The sequence below is a fragment of the Nipponia nippon genome, unplaced genomic scaffold (assembly GCF_047370975.1).
Source record: "Nipponia nippon isolate SJK-2023a ecotype South Korea unplaced genomic scaffold, ASM4737097v1 scaffold_3, whole genome shotgun sequence".
Classification (NCBI taxonomy): Eukaryota; Metazoa; Chordata; class Aves; order Pelecaniformes; family Threskiornithidae; genus Nipponia; species Nipponia nippon.
The window spans coordinates 89,679,163-89,698,683 of record NW_028262347.1 but is presented as its reverse complement, the minus strand read 5'-3'; the positions used below and the strand labels follow the sequence as shown (position 1 = coordinate 89,698,683).

Below are 19,521 nucleotides of genomic sequence, written 5' to 3'. Positions count from 1 at the left end.
GGAAGAGGACAAAAGCAAGGTGTTATTTCCTGGGCATGTCGTGCACAGGCCAGCACAGCTAGGAGAGGTTCAGGCACAGAGAGATGCACTCTTGCTGCTTGGTATCGTGACGGAGAGGGGTATGCCCGAAATGAGGGCTAACAGGAGGACAGAAAGCATCGTGCAGTCTCCCACAGAAGCTGGTTGGGGAGCTGCTTCCCTCCACTGGCCTTTCTTTTTTTAGTATTTTCTTTTGCAGGGTGGAGGCAGAGGTGAAGGGGGAAGCCAACAGCTCAGAGACCAGGAACATCAATTATTGTTTTAGCGCATGATTAATACCTTCACTCTGTTCCCACGGTTGAGAGCTTTTCGCCTTGTCAGCCATCCCAGCAAAACCCAGTGTGCCTCCCCTCTCCCATCACCCAATCGCCTTTCCCTCTAATTACCTCCTTTCACCTTTAATAACCAGGCTCACTTCTTTCTACTCCCTTTTTTACAGGGCTGGAAGCTCACGAGCCTGCCCCCGGACCGCAGCGCCCCGTGCCGCAGCCTCATTAGGCGACAGAGTCAAGTGCAGAGCACGTAGGAGAACAACGACCGCAGCCTGAACCGGGGAAAAAGTCAACCAGGAAAGATTTACCATTCGAGCAATGTGGGAAAAGAAGAGGGTTTGGTGTTGACCAGGCTGCGTCTGAGGGATGGGTTTTCCTTGATATGCAGCCGGAGCCGGCCAAGCCTGCAGGCTTTAAGAAACACAGCTCAGCTGCCAGGCATCAAAAACAGGGCTGCGCATGGGGAAGCAAAAGTTTGAACTGGTCTGACCAAAATAGTTCCCACCCGTTGATGGGGAGTCCCAGGAGGGGAAAAGGCAGGACCAGGATCCCAAGCACAGCCCCTGGCAAGGAGACTCGCTGGAAGTGATGGGGCATCACTTCCCCCCATGACCTCTTGTAACTGCCTTTGGTTTGAGCCAAGCCAAACCCCAAGATCGTGCAAGTATAAAAAAATTGCCAGCAAAGCGGCAGCATGACACCCCCTTGCAAACCCCCACCACACCAGATGCAGATCCAGCCAGGCTGCTTTCAAACACAGCCATTACAGAGCATCACCTCCATCCTTACCCCAGCCATGCTACAACAGCAAAGTCATTGCTTCAGGCCAAGGCATAGCAAACCCCAGATGAGATCAGGTGTCCAGGTTTCCCTCCTAACCATGCTACACTACCACCGCTCTCATGCCCCGTGCTTCAGCATCCCACCTTAAGAAAGAAGAATCCAGCCACATTTCAGCATCCTCTTCGCCTGCCCAAGCTCCCAAGGGAGGGAGATGTTCCCGAGACTTTTCCCGCACAGGTCCCAGCTGTGCTCATGCACAAACCTGCTTAGCACCCATGGGAAACCCACTCGGGGGAGGAGAGCATGGGCACAGGATGGGGGGGTGCATCCTGGGCTCCCTCCATAACAAGACAGGGATTTTCAGCATTGCCCTCTTTCCCAAGGCACCAGGTTTGTTAAACACCTTGGGAAGTGGGAAAGCACTAGAGGCAGCGTTCTTACAAAGACACATTTAAATCTCGGCCTCTGGAGTTGAGTACCTGGAAAGAAGATGAGAAGGACCCTGACAAAATGGGTTATTTAGAGCTAATGGCATCTCCAGAGGCTTCAAAGCACACTTGTAGCTGGCTGCTGTGCTGGGGCCAGCAGGCTTTGAGGGGGGCAGATGAGGCTAAAACACACCAAGCAGCCCTGCCTGCAGGGGACTTGCTTCTGCAAACCCCTCTATTTCAAAATGTATTTCTTAATATGACCAGTGTACCAAAAAATAAGTTGCATCTTCCAAATCCAGCTGCATCAGGCGCTGGGAGGCATTCAAACCATCTGTCTGCAGGTACACAGGACCTATGTGTTAAGATAGGAGAGCGACCGGGACCCAAGAGCTGGGGAAAGCTGAAGGAAGGTCTGGAGGCAGGACTCTGCTTTGGGCTGCAAATCCCAGAATAAAGAGGAAGGCTGTTACTGCTGCTGGACTGTCAGTATTTAGAAGGGCAGTGCATGATGGGAGGGGATGGAGAGAAAGCGTCTGAATGATATAGAAATGTAGGTCAAAAGATGCATGCTCTGCCGCATGGAAACCATCCCCCAAAAAACAAAAAAAGGGATGCTGTGTCTGAAGCCACAGCCCCATCTGCCCTGGCCAGCTTCAACACTCATGTCCCAACCACTGCTATTTCCTGCTCCCCCACAGCCCAGAGCACTGCCAAGGGCTGCATCCTTGGGGCACCTTCAGGAATCTTCTCCCCATCTCAGATGTGGCCATAAGCTCTTACCCTTATAACCTGGGTGCTGCCAAAAGATGCCTAGCCAGTCTGTGAAACAGAAGTTTCCCACACATACACCCTGCCACCTAGTCTAAGATGGCCAGAAGTTTTCCTTTCACATTTAATCCAGGACTGTCAATGTCTTGTTGGCTTTGGGCACGCCGGTCCTTTCACAGAAATTAATTTGGGAATCACAGCCACAAAGCACATACCCTGAAAGCAAGTTCACACTTTCCCAACGGCATTGCTGTGAACCAGCTATCATCTGTATCTTCATCTAACAGATTATGAGCTGGATTTTCCTTCTGCAGGACTGCTGCTATCACCCAGCTATACCCTGGATATACCATCACTGTATCTCTCAACACAGCTCTTGCCCATGGTCCCCCAGCAAGGTGCATGGCAGCAAACAATCCCTTCCACCACACACTTGTAACACTTTATTCCTCCTTCAGGTGCTACCAACAGCCTCCAAGGGATCACGATCAACGTTGTTTTGATGTGCTGGGAAATTTTCTTCCCTGCATGTCTTCCATGCCTGCTCCACGTTATTCCTGTAAACCCTGCTGCTTCTTTGCCCTTCAGAGTCAGTACTCATGTCCTTGACCATTGGTGATGCGAGAGCACAGTAATCACAGAGCCTTTCTTCTAGCTAGCATCTCTTGGTCCCTCCTAACCTGGAGATGATGAAGGTCTCTGTCCTTCTCTGGTGACTGCAGTGGTAGCTGGGTAGGAGCAGGCAGACTCCACTGCCATGCCAGAGCTAAACCATCCTCTTTCAAACACACCGAGCCCACTCGTGCCGCACTTCTGCATTTACCCTACCAAACTGCTTTGCCAGGAACTCTGCAAGTCTTCCGGGAGAGGAGCTCCATCACCCACAGTCCCCAGGCCGTATGGCAGGGTGTCCACACACTTCTCCCCCTGATCCCAGGCACAAGCATTGTGCCAGAGCTTGCTTGTCAAGAGCAAGCACTCCTCAGGGAGATGACAACCAAGCCCTGGGCAGGGCAGGGTTTAGGAGAGAGGGGCTGACACACTGCTGATCTGCAAGCCTCCAAATCCCCATTTCCCTGCACTGCCTCTCCAAGGCTTTGCAGCTTGGTATTGCTCACCTGCTGTGTCCAGCCAGGCACCTGGAGCAGGGCCATGCACACACCAGCTATGGGTGCTGCGACCAGCTGCACAGGATGGGATGAAGGAGCAAGTCCCCAGCCAGGCAAGCAAAACCCACCATCCCAACTCCAATGGGATGTACTGGACCACTCGTGGCAAATGATCTCTCAGAGGGGCAAGTATTAGGAGGCTCAGACTGGGGCAAAGGACTCATTGGGTTTTCTTTTTTACTTATTTTTCTCCCCTTCCAGAGGAGTGACAGGGCAGTTAACTGGTGAGGCTATACTTGATCCAATACAACACCAGAGGGAGATTGACTGCATTTGTCAGTCACAGCTAATGTCATCCACTCACTGCTTAATCAGACTGCCAATCTGGGCAAGCCATCTTGAGGCTTTAGTAGGGGGGGGGAAGGAAAAAAAAAAAGAAGCCTTTATTCCAGAGGGCACAGTGCTATCAAATGGACACACGCTTACTGTTGTTTATCAGTAAGTGCCACACAGGCACACACACCCCAGCCTCCCTCTCCCCCCGCCAGCACCCAGGGGCTTTAGCCCATTCATGCAACAATCCCAATTTTCATGGGGCTTTGCTGTATGTTTACAGTACTTATGCATCCTGGGATATGCCAAAGCTCAGCCCAGGAGGCACATTTGCTGTACCAGAGGGCAGTTGTCCCACAAGCTCCCACCCAGCAGCCAGGCTGGACCCCGCCTCCCCGCAACAGAAGCCCACACACTGGGGAAGACCAAGAGCATCATGCTCATGGGGCAGAGCATGCCCAAAGCCCTGCCCTTCCCTCCAGCTGGAATTAGAAAAGAGATTTTGCAGCTCAGAGAGGAGTTATTTCCCACACAGCATATATTATAGTACAGTTCAGGTAATAATTCTGCTGCTGAAAGCACAGGGAGAGCCCTGCCAGTAATACCTCCACTGTTGAACAGCTAACAAGCTTTTGGTTTGCATCCTTGCCTTGCATCTGTTCCCTCTCATTTCCTTTAGGTTTTATTTACATAAAATAATCTAACACCATGTCTATCGCCAGGTCCACCACCAGCTTTGACTTCGTGAACCCACATCTGGAAGTTGCCGAGGTCTTCCCATTGAGACACACCAGGAGCATCTACCACCATTGGGTTCACCAGCGCACCCTCCTCCTCCAGGCTTCTTTCCAACCCCTCCCAGGAAGGGCCATCTGATGCCACCTGTGCCCTTTTACTGACTGCAGGAAAAGCGGCTGCAGAGGAGCACAACATGCAGGTCCCTGGGACCGCACGTGATGGAGATGGGTGATCTGCTTACCTGTATCATCCACATCTCCCCATCACCACAGCAATGCCGGTCTGCCTTTAGATATTCACGAGGAGACCACAAACGCAGCAAATACTACCCTTGTACCTCGCAAACATAGGACATGAGCAGGGAGACGGGTGGGGAGAGAAGAGCATGTCACTGGACAGACAGACAACTTACCCAGAGAGACCAGCTCCAGGAGCAAGAGTGGAAGCAGAAAGTTGCCAGCAGCAGCGTGACGCTTCATGGTTCCTGTCAAAGAAGAAAGGCAGCGTCAAGTCCAGCGCTTTATGGATATTACCTTGTCTCCCCAAAGCAGGCTTGGGGATGCAGCCCTGTCCCAGCTTGCACCTTAGTGCCCCGACACCGCAGGGGGACACCCAGGAGATCAACATTTTGTTAACGCTTCGCTTTTAACCAGGGCACTTCACCCAAGAATGCCACCACCACTTTCTTGGTTCATGCAGCCCCAACCATCCTATTGGTGAGCACCAAATCAAAACCAGGATTAACATAGCATAGGTGACACATTCTTTATTTTCACTTTCCAAAGCGTATTTGCTCATCTCATACAAGGGGATATGCCATGGTGACCTCTGCAGTCAGGACCAGAGCAGAAGCAGCCCCAGCTGGACGAGCTGCTCGAGCACTGAGCGGGATGTTGAGGATGAGGAAGAGCCGCTGCAACCAAGGAGCCACGCAGCAGCAAGCAGTCAGCACTGGGATTTAAGATGTTTTGGTGGAGCTGCATGGGAAACTTGACCCAAAATCACTGAAGAGGCACTGGGGTTTCGGAGGACAAAGTAGAGCCCCTCAAACCACCCAGCGGGCTGCAAAACAAGCACTATGAGAGCGCTGCGAGCAGACAGGCTTGCAAACATGCCCTCATCCCACTCTGCCTCTCAAATTTCCATGGCTTCACATTTGATACAGCACATGACTCCTCACAACGAGGCAGCAGAATAAAACAGTAACAAGGAGCTGCTTAGCATGGCTGCATCCTCCCATGGGTTTCAGACCATTAAATACGAAGCTCTTTCTGAACCAACCCCACAAAACCTCAAAGTTCTGCTTTGCAAGGAAATGCATACATGTGGTATTTTAAAACATTCCACCCTGGAGGCAAGAATAAGTCATATATGTTACACACAGCATATAGGCACGACAGAAACCCCCAGGCAGCTCATGTGGAGCCAAAGACCCCCTTCCAAAGCAGACAGAACATCTCAGCGACCTGTCTCCAAAGCTCTCCATATTTCTGCAGGTGCTGTGAAAGGCGTGGGCCGGGGGAACATTTTCCTACCAGCTCAGCACATCCACACAGCAGCAGACCCAGGGACATGAAAGGCAGAGAGCACATGTGACAGCCAGCCAACACAGAGATGAACCCATAGTTAAATCCATAAGCTGCTCCCACTTGCAATCAAGTGTTGACCTGAGCCATGAGGGCTGAAACAAGTAACAAATTGCATCTTCCATTTACCAGCCTAAGCCAGGACTTGTTGCACTTGCGACCGGTTGTACACACAGCAAGTTTTGGTTCACCCAGCACTCGTGGCACTCGGAGAACAGATTACTAAAGCAACAGACCTGAATAAACTGCAGCGCTATGCATGATTGCCACTTGGGGACCACCCAAACAGACAGCTTATCTATAAACCCAGGGTACCGCCTCACCCACCATCACTCTCAGCTTACCCCAAAAGCAGCAGCTCAGCCTTCCCTTTACAGCACCCTGCATTATATGCGCCAAGTGCAGCAACAACATGCAGAGTTACCCAAAAGCGTGGCACTGTGATGGGCACAGGCTGCAGCTGTAAGCCCAGGTAGGGGTGGAGGGGTCAGCACTCCATCGCCAACCTAAGAGATGCACAGGCACCCTGCAGGGTGGTCCTTACCCCTGCAAGGGAGCCCGCACCCCAGCCCCACCTCTGCGGACACTCCTGATGGTGCTTCAAAGCAATAGCCACAAGTATTTTATTTTTACTGGTGGATGTGTCAGAGAAGACAGTTCATAACAACTCTGTCACCATAGAAAGGGCCCTAAATTCTTATTTCTTCAGCTATTTTGCCACGTGAGAGTCTCTACGAGGAAAAGGTCTGCACAAGTAAAAACAGTGTTGTAGTCTTTTTTGTTCATCTTTAGGAAACTCAGCACAAGCCTGAGAAGACATTTGGGATCAGCACTGCTTAACTTTTAGGCATATCACGCCAATCTCCCAGGAAAGCTTGCCACAGGTCTGACACACGTGGACAGGGCAGGAGAGTTCAATCCTCCAACCCCTCAACAAGTTTCTGACTTCTGAGTGTTCAGTGCCAGCAGAGCATCCAGAAACCCAGTTTGTAAACACAAATTACGTCTTCCCCAGGAGCCAAGCATCCTATCAGGCCCTTTAAATCTTTAGGCTCAGCCAAGAAAAGCAGAATAGACTCTTCTAACAAAGAAAAAAACCCCAAATCTTCTCAGTTTTTCCCCTTCTTTAATAGGTTTCAGGGAGGAGAAAAAAAGATCTCAGAGAACGCTGCTGTTTCAGGCCCTGGCATCCCCCTGGCCAGCATCAAGCCTGGGGTCCAGAGCCAAAGCTCATTGTGCTGCCACCAGAAAGGATGCGATGGACATGAGCAAGGCAGCACAACCCCGAGCTCTTCCTCCACCTTCTGCTATGCCAAAATGCCATTGAGGAACACGCTAACTTTCTTCTAAAATAGCACTGCTATCAGCCCAAGTGAGCGGAAACATTCTTTTCCAGCTTCACAGACCATGCTTAAAAAGCAACAGGGCAGTGGAAAAAACAATTTATGTGATGTAAAAATAAAGGCAGTTGACAGCATCCCTTTTCGAGTGTCACGATAAATCTAAATATTGTATATTCCAAGTCAGTCACTTCATTATGCAAGTAATTGCCTGAAATGTCATTTTGATTTTGTCTGTCTTCATTAATATTGCAGCTCTTCACTGGTTCTCTGAGATGGTTCACTCGAATATTGCAAATTTAGGAAGGGGATTGAGAAATCTCAGGGGAGAACTTAAAAATTGTGACTAAGAGCATATTAAATTGCACCTTCTGCCTGAAAGAGGCTCTTTGTAGGAAGCATTCGGTGCAGTTTCCAGCATAATAATGTCTCTGGGCAAGTCATCTCTGGGAACTTAACTGTTGTCTCCTGGCTGCAAAAGCACTAATGTTAAACCAGAGATTTCCCAGTCTGCTGGCAACCGCTCCCCAAGGCACGGGAAGCAGCAGACAGAACGGCATTAAATGGTGATGGATGGGAACCAGAGAAGCCTCTACTGCTGAAACACCGCTCTGGGAAGAAGTCCGGGGCTTGAAAGTTTAGGAACTGGCTCAGGTCGAGCAGAGGTTTTTCAGCCCACTTGCCCCAAATGCCTCCTTCCAAAGCCTGGGAAGTGGGTTTTTTGCTGCTTAAACAGCATCACTGCATCCCTAAACATGGCAAAGATCCCACCTGCTTGGCCATGCAGACAGAGCCCAGCCAGCACATGCTCTAGTCCTCAGCACACATTAATCTGAGTGAAGTTGGCAACGAGGCTCCAAGAGCCTTCTAGCACCTCGTTTCCACAAAACACTGGAGTAGAGATGCTCCCGCTTCTCGAGCCTGGGCCACATATTGCTCTTGGGGTGCTTACGCATTGGCTTCCAGGCTGTGCACCTGTATTGGTTATTTTTAAATGCACTGTTGGGGTGCTTGCATACGAGAACGGCTTGCACGCACACAAAGCACACTTAATTGCCTCCATCAGAGCAGCAGCTTCTGCGGCGGCTGTGCCTTGCTGGCAGAGATGCTCTCATGTTCAAGCTGTTGCTGGCATCTTTAATTGCCCACCAAACCCCCGGCCCCAACCCCCCCACCTGGTCTTCCCTTCCCCAAATGGCACCGCAACACTTGCGCCTCAAAATTTATAGCGTCGGCCTCTCTGTTTGCTCTGCGCTGTTCCAGGAGCATAAAGAAGAAATGAAAGTGTAAATCAAAGCATCTCCCAAATGGCTTCCATGCGAGGAAACTGTACGTGCCTTCCCAAAAAGCCCCTTCTCTGGTGACGCAGCACAAATGACGTCCCTCAAAGAGGGGAGCGCAGCAGCCAGCGCTGCCCACCTGCAGCATTTGCTCCTTCATAGGCAGAGTGGAAGTTCCTGAGATACTACCAGGATCCCACCATGCCCATGGCACTCAGCCAGCCGCCAAAAGACCCCTCTCCCCAGCACGCCATCCATGCCCACTCCCCCCAGCTTCCTCCATCACGTTGGCCAGCTTGGAAGAACAGCCAGGAGACACTTCAACAAGGGCCACCACCAAACATGCCTTGGAGAAACTCCTCCCACCATCCTTTTCAGCAAAGCACATTGCCTGGCACCAGCCCTCATGCCAGAACACAGCCCATTGCAGATGTACAGCAGCTCCCGCTTTCCCAGCTTTTCCATCCCTCTGCTCCTCAAATGGAAGCACCGCTAGAAATTTACCTTTTCTTATTATTATTGCTTCTTGGCCAGGTCCTTACAATAAGTAGTATTCAAAAGGAAGAAAGTAAAAGTTAATTCTTTTTTTCCCCCCATGTATTGGCATGAGCTATACACAAATCATAATTCCTAAAAATAACAAATTGCAGAACAGGGTAATCAGAAGTAAATTGATATTGATAAATAAGCTTTTCTTCCACGCGGTAGGTGGTTTATTTTAATCTAATGAGTTTTATATTTTCTGAGCTTTCAGATTCCATGATGAAGAGCCGTCCGCGCTAGAATTACGAAGCACTTTGAAATATTGTAATTTTATGGCTCATTTTGTCAGGACTCTTGAAAATGAGATTTGTTCCCAGTGAAAAAATTTGCCCTTTTTTTTTCCTTCTATTCCCTGCAGTGAAGGAAAAAATTTCCTTGTTAAATAAATACAGGCCAGCATATTTGTATGCATGGGGGGGGGGAGGGCGGGGATGCACACAGAACAGGGAGCAAGGGGGCACGGTTGCCGGCAGCTGCCACAACCCACCTAAGCCCCAAGAGGGTGCTTGCAGGGGAAAGAGCGTGAAAGATGCTCTCTCCCCTTCCTTCACCCCAAAAAAGCAAAGCTGAGGTTGGAGACGCAGATGTTTTCTCCCCACCCAGCCCAAGGGATGCCCACAAAGCCGACAGCAAAACCGAGCTGCTCTGCGCATCCCAGCTAGCACCAATTGGTGGTATTTAAACCTTTCTTCCAGCAGGGAAGAAGCTAGAGCTGTTACTTACTAACAACTAGTAACACCAAAGTTTCCCACATTTCCAGCACTTTACTCCCATTTCAAAACAAGGACAGCAGTGGAAACATTTCATCTGGGGCTATGAGAGGTTTGCTTTCCCACAGGAAAAAAGCATGAGCTCCAAGACAAAATTAACACATTGTTTAACCAACAGCCCAAGACCAGAAGAAAATGCGATGTTTGAACTTCTCAGTCCACACAGGAAAACTTTATCTGGGTTGGAAGTGAAATTGGTTTTCAAAATCATTGCAACTACCATAAGATAATCCCGATAACTGCTCAGCTCTGCATTAGCAACATGCAAACCCTCTACTGCAGCACACCCCGACCACAGAATCCCTAAGAAAAGTCATTTAGTACAAGCATCCAATTCACCTCTTCAGTCATGCAATATTAAAATAACACCCTGGGGGCTTTGGGAAGGGGGACTCCCATTTCCCGCTGCAGCACACGTGGCCACCCATCCTTCCATGGCAAAGGCAGTATTTTTCTTGGGGGCAGATGGAAGAGCAGAAGCCCGATTTTTGTTTCAGTGGGGCAGCACTGGCTCTACTGAGTCTCCAGCACTGGTTGCTACGATGCCTATGGTGACTAGCAACCATTTTCCATCACAAAACCTCACTTAACTGGAACTGCAGCTCCTCAACTAGGAGGCAGACTGGGATGGGGTACGGAGACCAAGCCAACAGGCTCCCAGCTCTCCTGGTTCCTGGGCTGCACCAACACAGATCGCAGCACACGGAGGCAAGGCAGCAAAGGAGCAGCAGGGCTGCAGAGCAGATGATGCTAACATGGGATGAAAAGGTGGAAAAGCAGCCAACAACAACGGAGCTTAGCTTAAAGAAAAAAAGGGGGGGGGGGAAGAAGGGTGGGAATTATTGCTTTAGGAGGAGGTAGAAAGCTGAACTCAGTGAAGTGGCGTGCACAGTCTAGTCTCACAGAACAGGAACTTCTCCCCAGACTCTTAAAAAACATACAGCAATGGACAAAGTGGCAAATGTAAAGGTGCTGAAGGCCTGACGCAAAGCCTGCTGATGAATGGGAGGCCAGACGCTTTCTTCTTGTGCCCTGCCTGGAAGAAGGAAGGCTTGCCTGCTGACCGGGGCTGGGCAGCAGCCTGGCTGGACTTCCAAGCACCACTATCAAAACGATGCAGGAGAAGCGTCCAACATCCTCAGGCTCTGACACAACATTTTTGAGTGAGTTTGTAACGCTGCCACGCAGCCTGGGCTCACATATCCTAGGGCACTCCTGCCTGCGCTGCTTGAGATGCAAGCACGCAACTTCTGTTTGGTTTGGGTTTTTTAAAGGAAAAAAAAAAAAAGGAGAGAGGACATCTGTGAAGTGGAATTAAAGAAAAAATAAAAGGTGTTCATCTAAATATTGCCCACAGAATAATAAGCACATGTAGTAGACACATGGCAGATGACTACTGCTCAAGCCCTCTGGCTCAGGCTGGCCCCTGGAGCGCAGGAGCGAAGCCGGGGGCTTGGCAGGGCTCTGTGTTGGCACAGACAGGGAAGGACCGGCACAGCACCTCCCTCCTTGCCACACTCAGGTGCCACTTTGAATGCGAGCATCACCTTTTTGCAGCAGCAGGAGGGAAGGACACTATAAGCTTCGCTCTAAGAAGTACACCCACAACAGCGCGAGCAACGCAGTAAGAAATTCAGCATCAACTTCAAGAGCAAGCCATCAGCCACAGGACCAGGAGCTCTTGGCAATCAGTAGCCAAAGTACATTTCAAAGCCCTGCCGAAGAAGATGGATTAGTTATTTCACTTCATCTTCCTTGGCAAACACTCATTGCAGCAGACACCAATTCAAGCTCCCATCAGCACAGGACCCCAGGTACGTGCGCACCCAGGACCCCAGGTACGTGCGCACCCAGGACCCCACCCCATCTCCCTACCTTCAGCTACTCCTAAGCTCCAGGCTGGATGTTTGCATCACTAAAAAGAAGGAACAAGGCTATTTGTTCAGTCCTCTGGTAACTCAAACTGCAGACTGGAAAGGTAGATCTCAAAAAGAGAGAGAAATAGGTGTGCTTTCACGGAGGACAAAAAGCAACCCAAACCAAAAAAAAAAACCCCACCCTCACACTGAGCTGCAAAAGCTCTCAGACCATTTCTTGCCTCATCCAAATCAAGAGAGAAGTGTCCTTGCTGCTTTTGCACAAAGCTCACTTAACTTTCAGCGAGAGGCCCTTTGCTGCAACAGACCTTTTCAAGGCCCACTGGCTGTTCAAGCTAATAAAAGTGAGGCTTTGCCTGATGGAGTAACACCGTGGGCACGCTGTGGCTAATCACTTGCTAGCTGAAATTTTAGGAGGGGGAAAAAAAACAAAGTAGTAGAGACAGCACAGAGAAAGGAAGATGGGGCTACTTAGGAGGAACCCCCCGCCAAAATCCCTCAATCCCAGACAGCAGCCCCTGAGAGCAGGGGGTCAAACTGAAAGACAAAAGCATTCAGGAGAGATGAAGTTATTTGGATTAATGACAGTAGTTCATCACCGGTGACATGCTTGTTCATGCAAGCCCTCCTAGGACCTTCTAAGCTGTCTAGTCGCTCTCCTACACACCCTTTTCAAAGCTGCAGCAGCCCAGGCACCAGCATATCCCCTTATTTCCATCAGGATTTTGCCCCCAGTGACTTTCTCCCCAGCATACTCCAAGCAGGATCTCTTTCTCCCCTGGAGAGCAGTTGTTACATCAAATGCACAGATCAGGGCAAAGCAATTCAGGCTAAGGATGGAAATAAGCCTCACTGCAACATTGGCTCTGGCAGAGGCAGGGAAGGGGAGATTATGGCCCTCCCACAGCCAGATCAGAGTTTCCATTGCAAGACACATCCAGCAAGGTCCTTGGCCCCAGGGCATAGGTTCAAGCAGATGTTTCTGTGAGGCTGTCTAGCAGAAAAAGAGACGACGTGTGCCCGGGATGGCCCCTCTGATCATTTATAAAGCACACCATAGTGAGCAAGCACCCACCAGAGCCACATGCCAACATCTACATGGACTGAAAGCCACCAGGCTCCACGACCAAAGGTTTTCTGCCCATGTTGACCGAAGCTTCGAGCTCGGCATGCTGCATGGCACAGCCCATGCATAAATGCTGTTCCAGCCACTGCTATAGTATCCTGGTCATTACTGAACCACGGGCAAGATCCAGGACATCTGCAAGATTTGGGTCACTGGGATTCCCCATTTCAGCTGCAGGGTCCGATAGCAATGCAAGCATGAAGGCATGAATTTTCACGTTTGCAGGTCTTGGGCCATAAAAGTCCCAAACTAACCCTCATCCTCCTGTAACACTATTAAAAGTCTTATTGGAGGAAGCAGGACACTGTAGCAGGGAAAAAAATGCAGAAGTTTTGGGATGCACTTTTAACTATTTATGCTCACAAAGCAAACCTCCAGCTAAATTAGCCAGGCTGCAAGCAGCTGGGACATTTTACACCCTAACGAGAGGCCACAGGCCAGCCCCTCATCAAGCCAACCCCATATCCTAAAGCTTCTTAAATTTAAAAATAATCTGTGCTCAAGACCATCTGCACAGTACATCTAAGAAACTTCATAAATTAAATCCTTTTTAAGACATCCTCACTGCCCTGGCTGCTGCTGGGGTGTGCTCTGAATAGGATTGTAGTGCCCTTTTTCTTTACATACCTCCACCAGGTCAGCAGAGAAGCTACCATACCATGGACACTATTCTGGAGATTATTGCTGCTGGGCAGCAGAAACCATTTCTGGTGCTACCTCCCTGCTATATTCAGGTGATGCCCCTGGGAGGGACAGGCAGCCTCTTTGGACATGGGCTGGGTGCCCTTCCCCAGGCCCAGCTACAACAAACAGCCAAGCTGTGCAGCTCCCACCTCTTGCAAATATTGTTTCTCCCACTTACTGAGGAAAAAAAAAAGAAAAAAAGGAGAACATCGATTTTTACAGTTTCACATAAAGGGAGTGTTTTACAACTTGGTCTTAAAACAAAACATTGTATTTTCACAACACGGTCTTGACTTGGTGCTACAAAACCTACAGTTTGCCTTCTGAACCAAGAGAGCTTTGTGCTGGGGAGGGAGGGAGAGAGGTGGGTGGAGAGGGAACATGGAATTGTAAAGGGATTTCCTCTCCTCTGTCCCCAGGACTGGGGAGAAGGAGAGACAATGGTAAAACTCCCTCCCTCAAAATACACACCTGGATTTTGACAAATGCGAGTTTCTCATGGGAATACCTTATCCCACAAAAAAATAAAAATTAAAAAAAAAATTCATGCACCAGCTCTATCGTGCACCAAGGCGCCCCAGGCTGCTGCAAATGTGCTGGGAAGACCCCGGGAAGGAGCCAGGCTTGTTGCGTGCAGCCTGGCCGCAGCGGGCACCGGGAAGCGGCAGCTCTGCCAGCCCTCCTGAGCCCCTCGACATCTGTCATGCCCTGGGGACCTGCTGCCAGGCAGGGCTTCCCCCCCCCCAGCACAGGGGAAAAAAACTGAACAACAACAAAAAAACCATGCACCAGCATTGAAAACTTTCTATTCCGGCATCACCCCCCCCCCCCCAGAAAACACTGGTGGATAAAAGAGGAGAGGCAGCTTGGGGAAGTGATAGTGGTTGGCAAGAGGGTGCTGGCAGCATCCCCGGGCATCGCTGGCATGGGACTGGTTTTGGATTTGCCCTCCCCATGCACACTACCCCCGGGAGAGTCCCGGGCTGCGCCCCTGCCCCAGCCAGCTCCACTATTCACCTGTGCACAGGCAGCACATCACCCCATCCTCCCCATCCTTTTAGTTGGCCAAATAAGCTACCCCACCTCTGCTTTTCCTTCTCCTTTTTTAATTTTTCTGTTTTTAAAAGAACTGTTGCCTTTTCTATCAACAGCCTTATTTAGTTTCTTTCTTTTTCCCCAGACAGGTCTTTACTACTAACAACCCAGCTTTTGTATTTCCCCAATCAAATACCAGTAATGAAGCCCCACACCTGTATTTCTAATTGCAAGCGGGCACAGGTTATTATTTACCTTCATGTAGCATCCAAAAATCATGGATCAGAACAAAGGGGCTGGTGCCATGTAGATCAAACTGAAGAACAACACCAGGGGAAGAAGCTATCCCTGCCACAAAAAGCTTACAGCTGAAACACCCCAAACTCTGCGAGTTAAAAGGAAGGGTAATGTAATTTAGCTGGCCAGTTTTAATAAGGACCAGGCTCTTGAAGTTTGAGTATTTCCTTTAAATAAAGGCTCCGGCGACGACTCCAGGCAGTTCAAAGCTAAAGATGTCTGGCCAACACCAAGTTAGATGTGTGTGGGGGTCAGTATTTGAGGTGGTCAGGAAAACATTTATTTAAATAAAAGAGGATTACAGGTTTTGTAGGAGATTAAGGAAAAGAGGAGCAAGCAAAAAAGGGAGGAGGGGTCTCAAATAAAGTGTTTTCTCAAGAAATAAAAAGAAAAGTCTTGGGGCACGTTTGTCATCTTGGAAAGCTGTTTTTCCGTTTAATATGGTTTTGAAGGGATTAAAAACCCCCCTCTTTCCTCGCAGTTCAGTCCCCCCAGGGTCGGAGCCGCCCGCCGCTCCACGGGCGGGCTGCGGCGCGGCACCCCCGCACGCCTCGCATCCCCACGCCTTCGGAGAAGTTCAGCCCTGGCTCGCCCGAGAAACTTTGCAGCTTCTCACCGCCTCCTCCTTCCAAGCCAAACTCCAAATTATAACCCAGGATGGGTTTGGGGGTGCGGGGGGGACACGGTGCTTTCTGTTTCAGGGACAGGACAGCAGACGCCAACGCGCATTATTATTACTTTTTGCTAAATGTTGGGCTTCCCGTCTCCTCTGCCATTGACACCACGGCGCTGAATGACCCCCCCAAAATAATAATGATGATGATGGCAGCGCTCACCCTAAAGAAGTTGTCCCCTCGGGGGAAGCGAGGTTTGGGAAGGAGGACGGCGCGCAAAGCCGCCCCGAGGGGGGGGGGGGTACCGGCGGCTCCGCGCCCGCGCATCCTCCGCGCACCCCCCTAAATAAATAAATAGACACAGAATAAGAAAAAAAAAAAGCCAAACTCGCGGGGCATTACCTGTGGCGGCCGGTCCCGGTGTCAGCGGCGACCCCCCATGTCCCCCCCGCCGCCCTGCCAGCCGAATGAGCCGCCGCGGGAGGAGGAGGAGGAGGAGGAGGAGGAAGGGGTGGGGAAGGAGCCCGAGCGGCGGCTGACGCGGGCGGCGCAGCGCCCCTTGCCCAGGTAACGGGTATTTCAGCGCCGGATCCGACGAGCCCTCCCCCCCCGGGGACCACCGGTGCAGCAGCCGAGCCCTCCCAAATCCGGGGCTCACCCCCAAATCCGGGGCTCACCCGCAAAACAGCAGTTGCCTCTTCAAATACAACTTCAGCCCGAGGCAGGCACCGGCCACACGAAGTTTAACTCAGCCTCTTTGGTTTTAATTTTTTTCCCCTTGTTATTATTTTTTTTTTTTCTGACCTTTGTGCCAGAGTGGCTGGCAGGCCCGGGGAGCACGTAAATCATACATGAGCGGGAAAGCGATACGGGCAGCGCGCTGGCAGGTGTGCCCAGAGAGCCGCACAGCAGTTATTCCTCCCGAGCTCCTCTCCCTCAGGCACTCGGAGCCTCGGTTTCTACAGATACGGTGTTATTTTCTCTGTGCCACCGATGCATGTTTCCACCTAACCCTTCGCGCTCTTGCCACCAGTCCCCTCCAACCCCGGGTCCTCCCGGCTTTCCTGAACCCAGCAGGACAAACCCCTGCCTCCAGTCCAAGTCCTCCCTACAAGCAGCTTTAGGGAAAGCAGCCAAATCCCACCACTTCACCCCATTTCTTGCATTCTTAGAAGCAATAAAGCCATAGAAAGCAGCATGCAATGACACCAGTCCCCACACCAAGGGGGTGACGCAGCCCCCAGCAGCACTCCATGTCCCCCAGCCCCAGGACAGCCAGGGCTTTGGGTTGCACGCACATACACAAGCCCCTTGCAGCTTGGAGGAGCTTTACCTTCCCACCAGACCCTATCCCAAGCAGCTTTAATTAAAACACTAAACAAGTGCAGTTTGTGCTGCTAAAGCCCCTCCTGGAGCCCTGCTTGGCAATGCCGGGAGCCTTCCCATCCACTCACCTTTGCATTCCTTCTCCTGGAGCAGCAGTGGGCAAGTGCCTCTGCAGGAGCAGGAGGGGATAATTAAGCCCTTGCCTCTCTTGAGCAGCTTCTGCTAATTATGCGATTACCACAGCTCCTGGGCTGATTGATTTGAATCAGGCAGAGGTCTGCTCCTGGTGCCCTCACCTCAGCCCTGGGGAGGGGGATCTGCAGCAGCCCCCCAGGGTGATGAAGCCCCCCCTGCCCCGTGCTGGGCAGGGGCCTCCCCCAAACCTGGTTAAGCTGCAGGAGGGGGCTGAGCCCAATGTTGTACACCAGAGCCAGCCCTGGCACACCTGCAGCTGCTTTGGGGTTAAAAACAAAAGTCCCTGACAAACAGCTGAGTGCAATGAGCTGCCTGCAGTTAATGAAGATGCAAGCAAATAATTTCCTCCCATCACACCTGGGTTGTACAGGGTTTGCTAAGGATTTGCCATTTGTATCTTAGCTTGTCCTAAAGTTGCAGGTCACGAGGAGTGCAAAGGGTGAAGGCGTTACCAATGTGGAGCTCTGAGCATCCTGCTGAGCTGAGCCCATGCGGGTCCGGGTGGTTTCTCTCTCCTGGACTCTTCATCAGCACAAGGCAGTGAGTACGCAGCCAGGATACCTGTGCCGTGCTGATCCCAGCTGCATCCATAAAATTAGGGGAAGAAACAAGAAAAGAGAGGGGGGGGAACCAAAGCAAAACCATATGTTAAGCAACTTAAAAACACATTTCGGGCCTTCTTGTTGTCTGCAGCCACTCTGACTTTGCGCAAGTGATGTCTCACTTAATGACTCTCATGATAAATTCAGGTCAGTGTTTCTATTTAAATAGAAGCACACCTCTCCTCTGCTTAATCATTGTCTGGGTCCTATGCCTTGGCTTCACACCGCGGCCTTCAGCGCGCAAGCCGGGCGGCTGGCTTTCAGCTCACATCCTGACCAGTTTGAAGAGCTGTCACCTGTTTTACATAAGTCAGCTCTAACAAAGCCAAGTTCCTTCTGGCCTGTGGGTCTGGCTTGGACTCCTAGTCCAATTCCCAGTGGAGCTCAGGCTGCAGCCTTTCCCATCGGGGGGGAGGACTACTGGGATTTCACCGCCTAGGTTGACAAAACCCACAGGAATTCGGTATCTTGTGAGCTGTATCTCCCTGTCAAGCTTGGTTTAAATCAGACAGCAGTAGCAGTATTTGTGTCCTGGCTGGACCTCAAACCAACTTACTGAGTTGACGTTCCCAAGCTCCTGTTTGAAGGAAGCAACATTGATCTGAGACGCAGCCCACGGGGGAGGTGCCGTCGCAATTGCCATTTAACAAGCTCATAGCTGGCAAAAGAAGGGACTAAAATGAAGTGATGCATTGCGAGCAGAGGGATGTTTCCACTTGCCATTTGGATCAGAGGCCACCACAATTACTGCCTACCCCAGAAGGCAGGGAGCACGGTGGTTAGCAGGAGGGCTAGGATAACCTCCTTGCTATCCCAGCCTTTCTCCACAGGCTCATTACTAGGAAACCTTATTTTTTTGGAGCCAGATCCCGTGACCTCCCCTCTCCACCCTGCCTGCGAAAGCAGAGCAGCTAGGCAGAGCCTTCGCAGCCTCCTGGCACCAGTCACTCAGCCTTGAAATTGTACTGCAGGGCTTCTCCCCCTCTCATTTTCTATCTAACCACAGAACATTTCTCCATCCAACTATCTCCACGGTGTATCACTCCACTCTCTGCCTTCCCTGGCCCTTCTGCTGCGAGAGATGGGATTGCCGTTCGCCACTAAATCTTTAAATAGATGAAATATCACATGGAAAGCAGGTAAAATGCAGGCACGTGCAAAATCCTGCCCAACTAAGGTACTGAATTATCTCTGCTTGCCACGGACCACGTACTGCCACAGACCCCAGGGTCTGCACGGACATCAGCTGCCTGACAACCAGCTCATGCAATATTGTACCATCAGTCATTTCTTCACACCTCCTTTTCCCCAGGAGTCTCCCACAAGGATCCCTTGATGTGCTTCCCCAAACTACCATCCTTTTTTGGTAAATAAAACCCGTGCAAAAGTGCAGGAGGGCTTTTTGCTCAGGAAGAAGCAGCCCATGCCCCCTGCTTTCACTTCTTGGGCGACATGGCGATTTTGTCCCCCCAAGACCACAAGCCCCTCAGGGATGGTGGCATTCTCCACCGCTCACAGCTTTCCAGCACCCCACGTCGTAGCGTGGGTCGGGACAGCAGCACAAGGGAGTCAGCTCCCCCCCGTGCTACCCTCTCACACAAGTTGAAGAATTCATTCGTACAGCGGCCGCGGGGTTTTCTTTTCGACCACCTGTGCTGTGGCTGACAGTGAGACGTTTTTTCCAGTGTGAAATTAATTTCCAGGTCCATTTCACACAGAATTTTAAGGCCAATATTAGGATCACACTGTTTGTTTAGGAATTTATGAGTGAGG

General features: G+C 50.8%; 1 protein-coding gene across 1 annotated transcript in view; it reads right to left on the bottom strand.

The window, feature by feature from the left end:
* Positions 1-17,128, bottom strand: part of CDH23 (cadherin related 23) — a 216,835-nt gene extending 199,707 nt beyond the window's left edge. The window contains exons 1-2 of the mRNA XM_087764332.1: positions 17,080-17,128; positions 4,886-4,957 (exon numbers count right to left, since the gene is read on the bottom strand). Coding sequence (XP_087620458.1) covers positions 4,886-4,952 — 67 coding nt within the window. The 5' untranslated portion in view covers positions 4,953-4,957; positions 17,080-17,128. The remainder of the gene's footprint in view (positions 1-4,885; positions 4,958-17,079) is intronic.
* Positions 17,129-19,521: the final 2,393 nt, after the last annotated feature.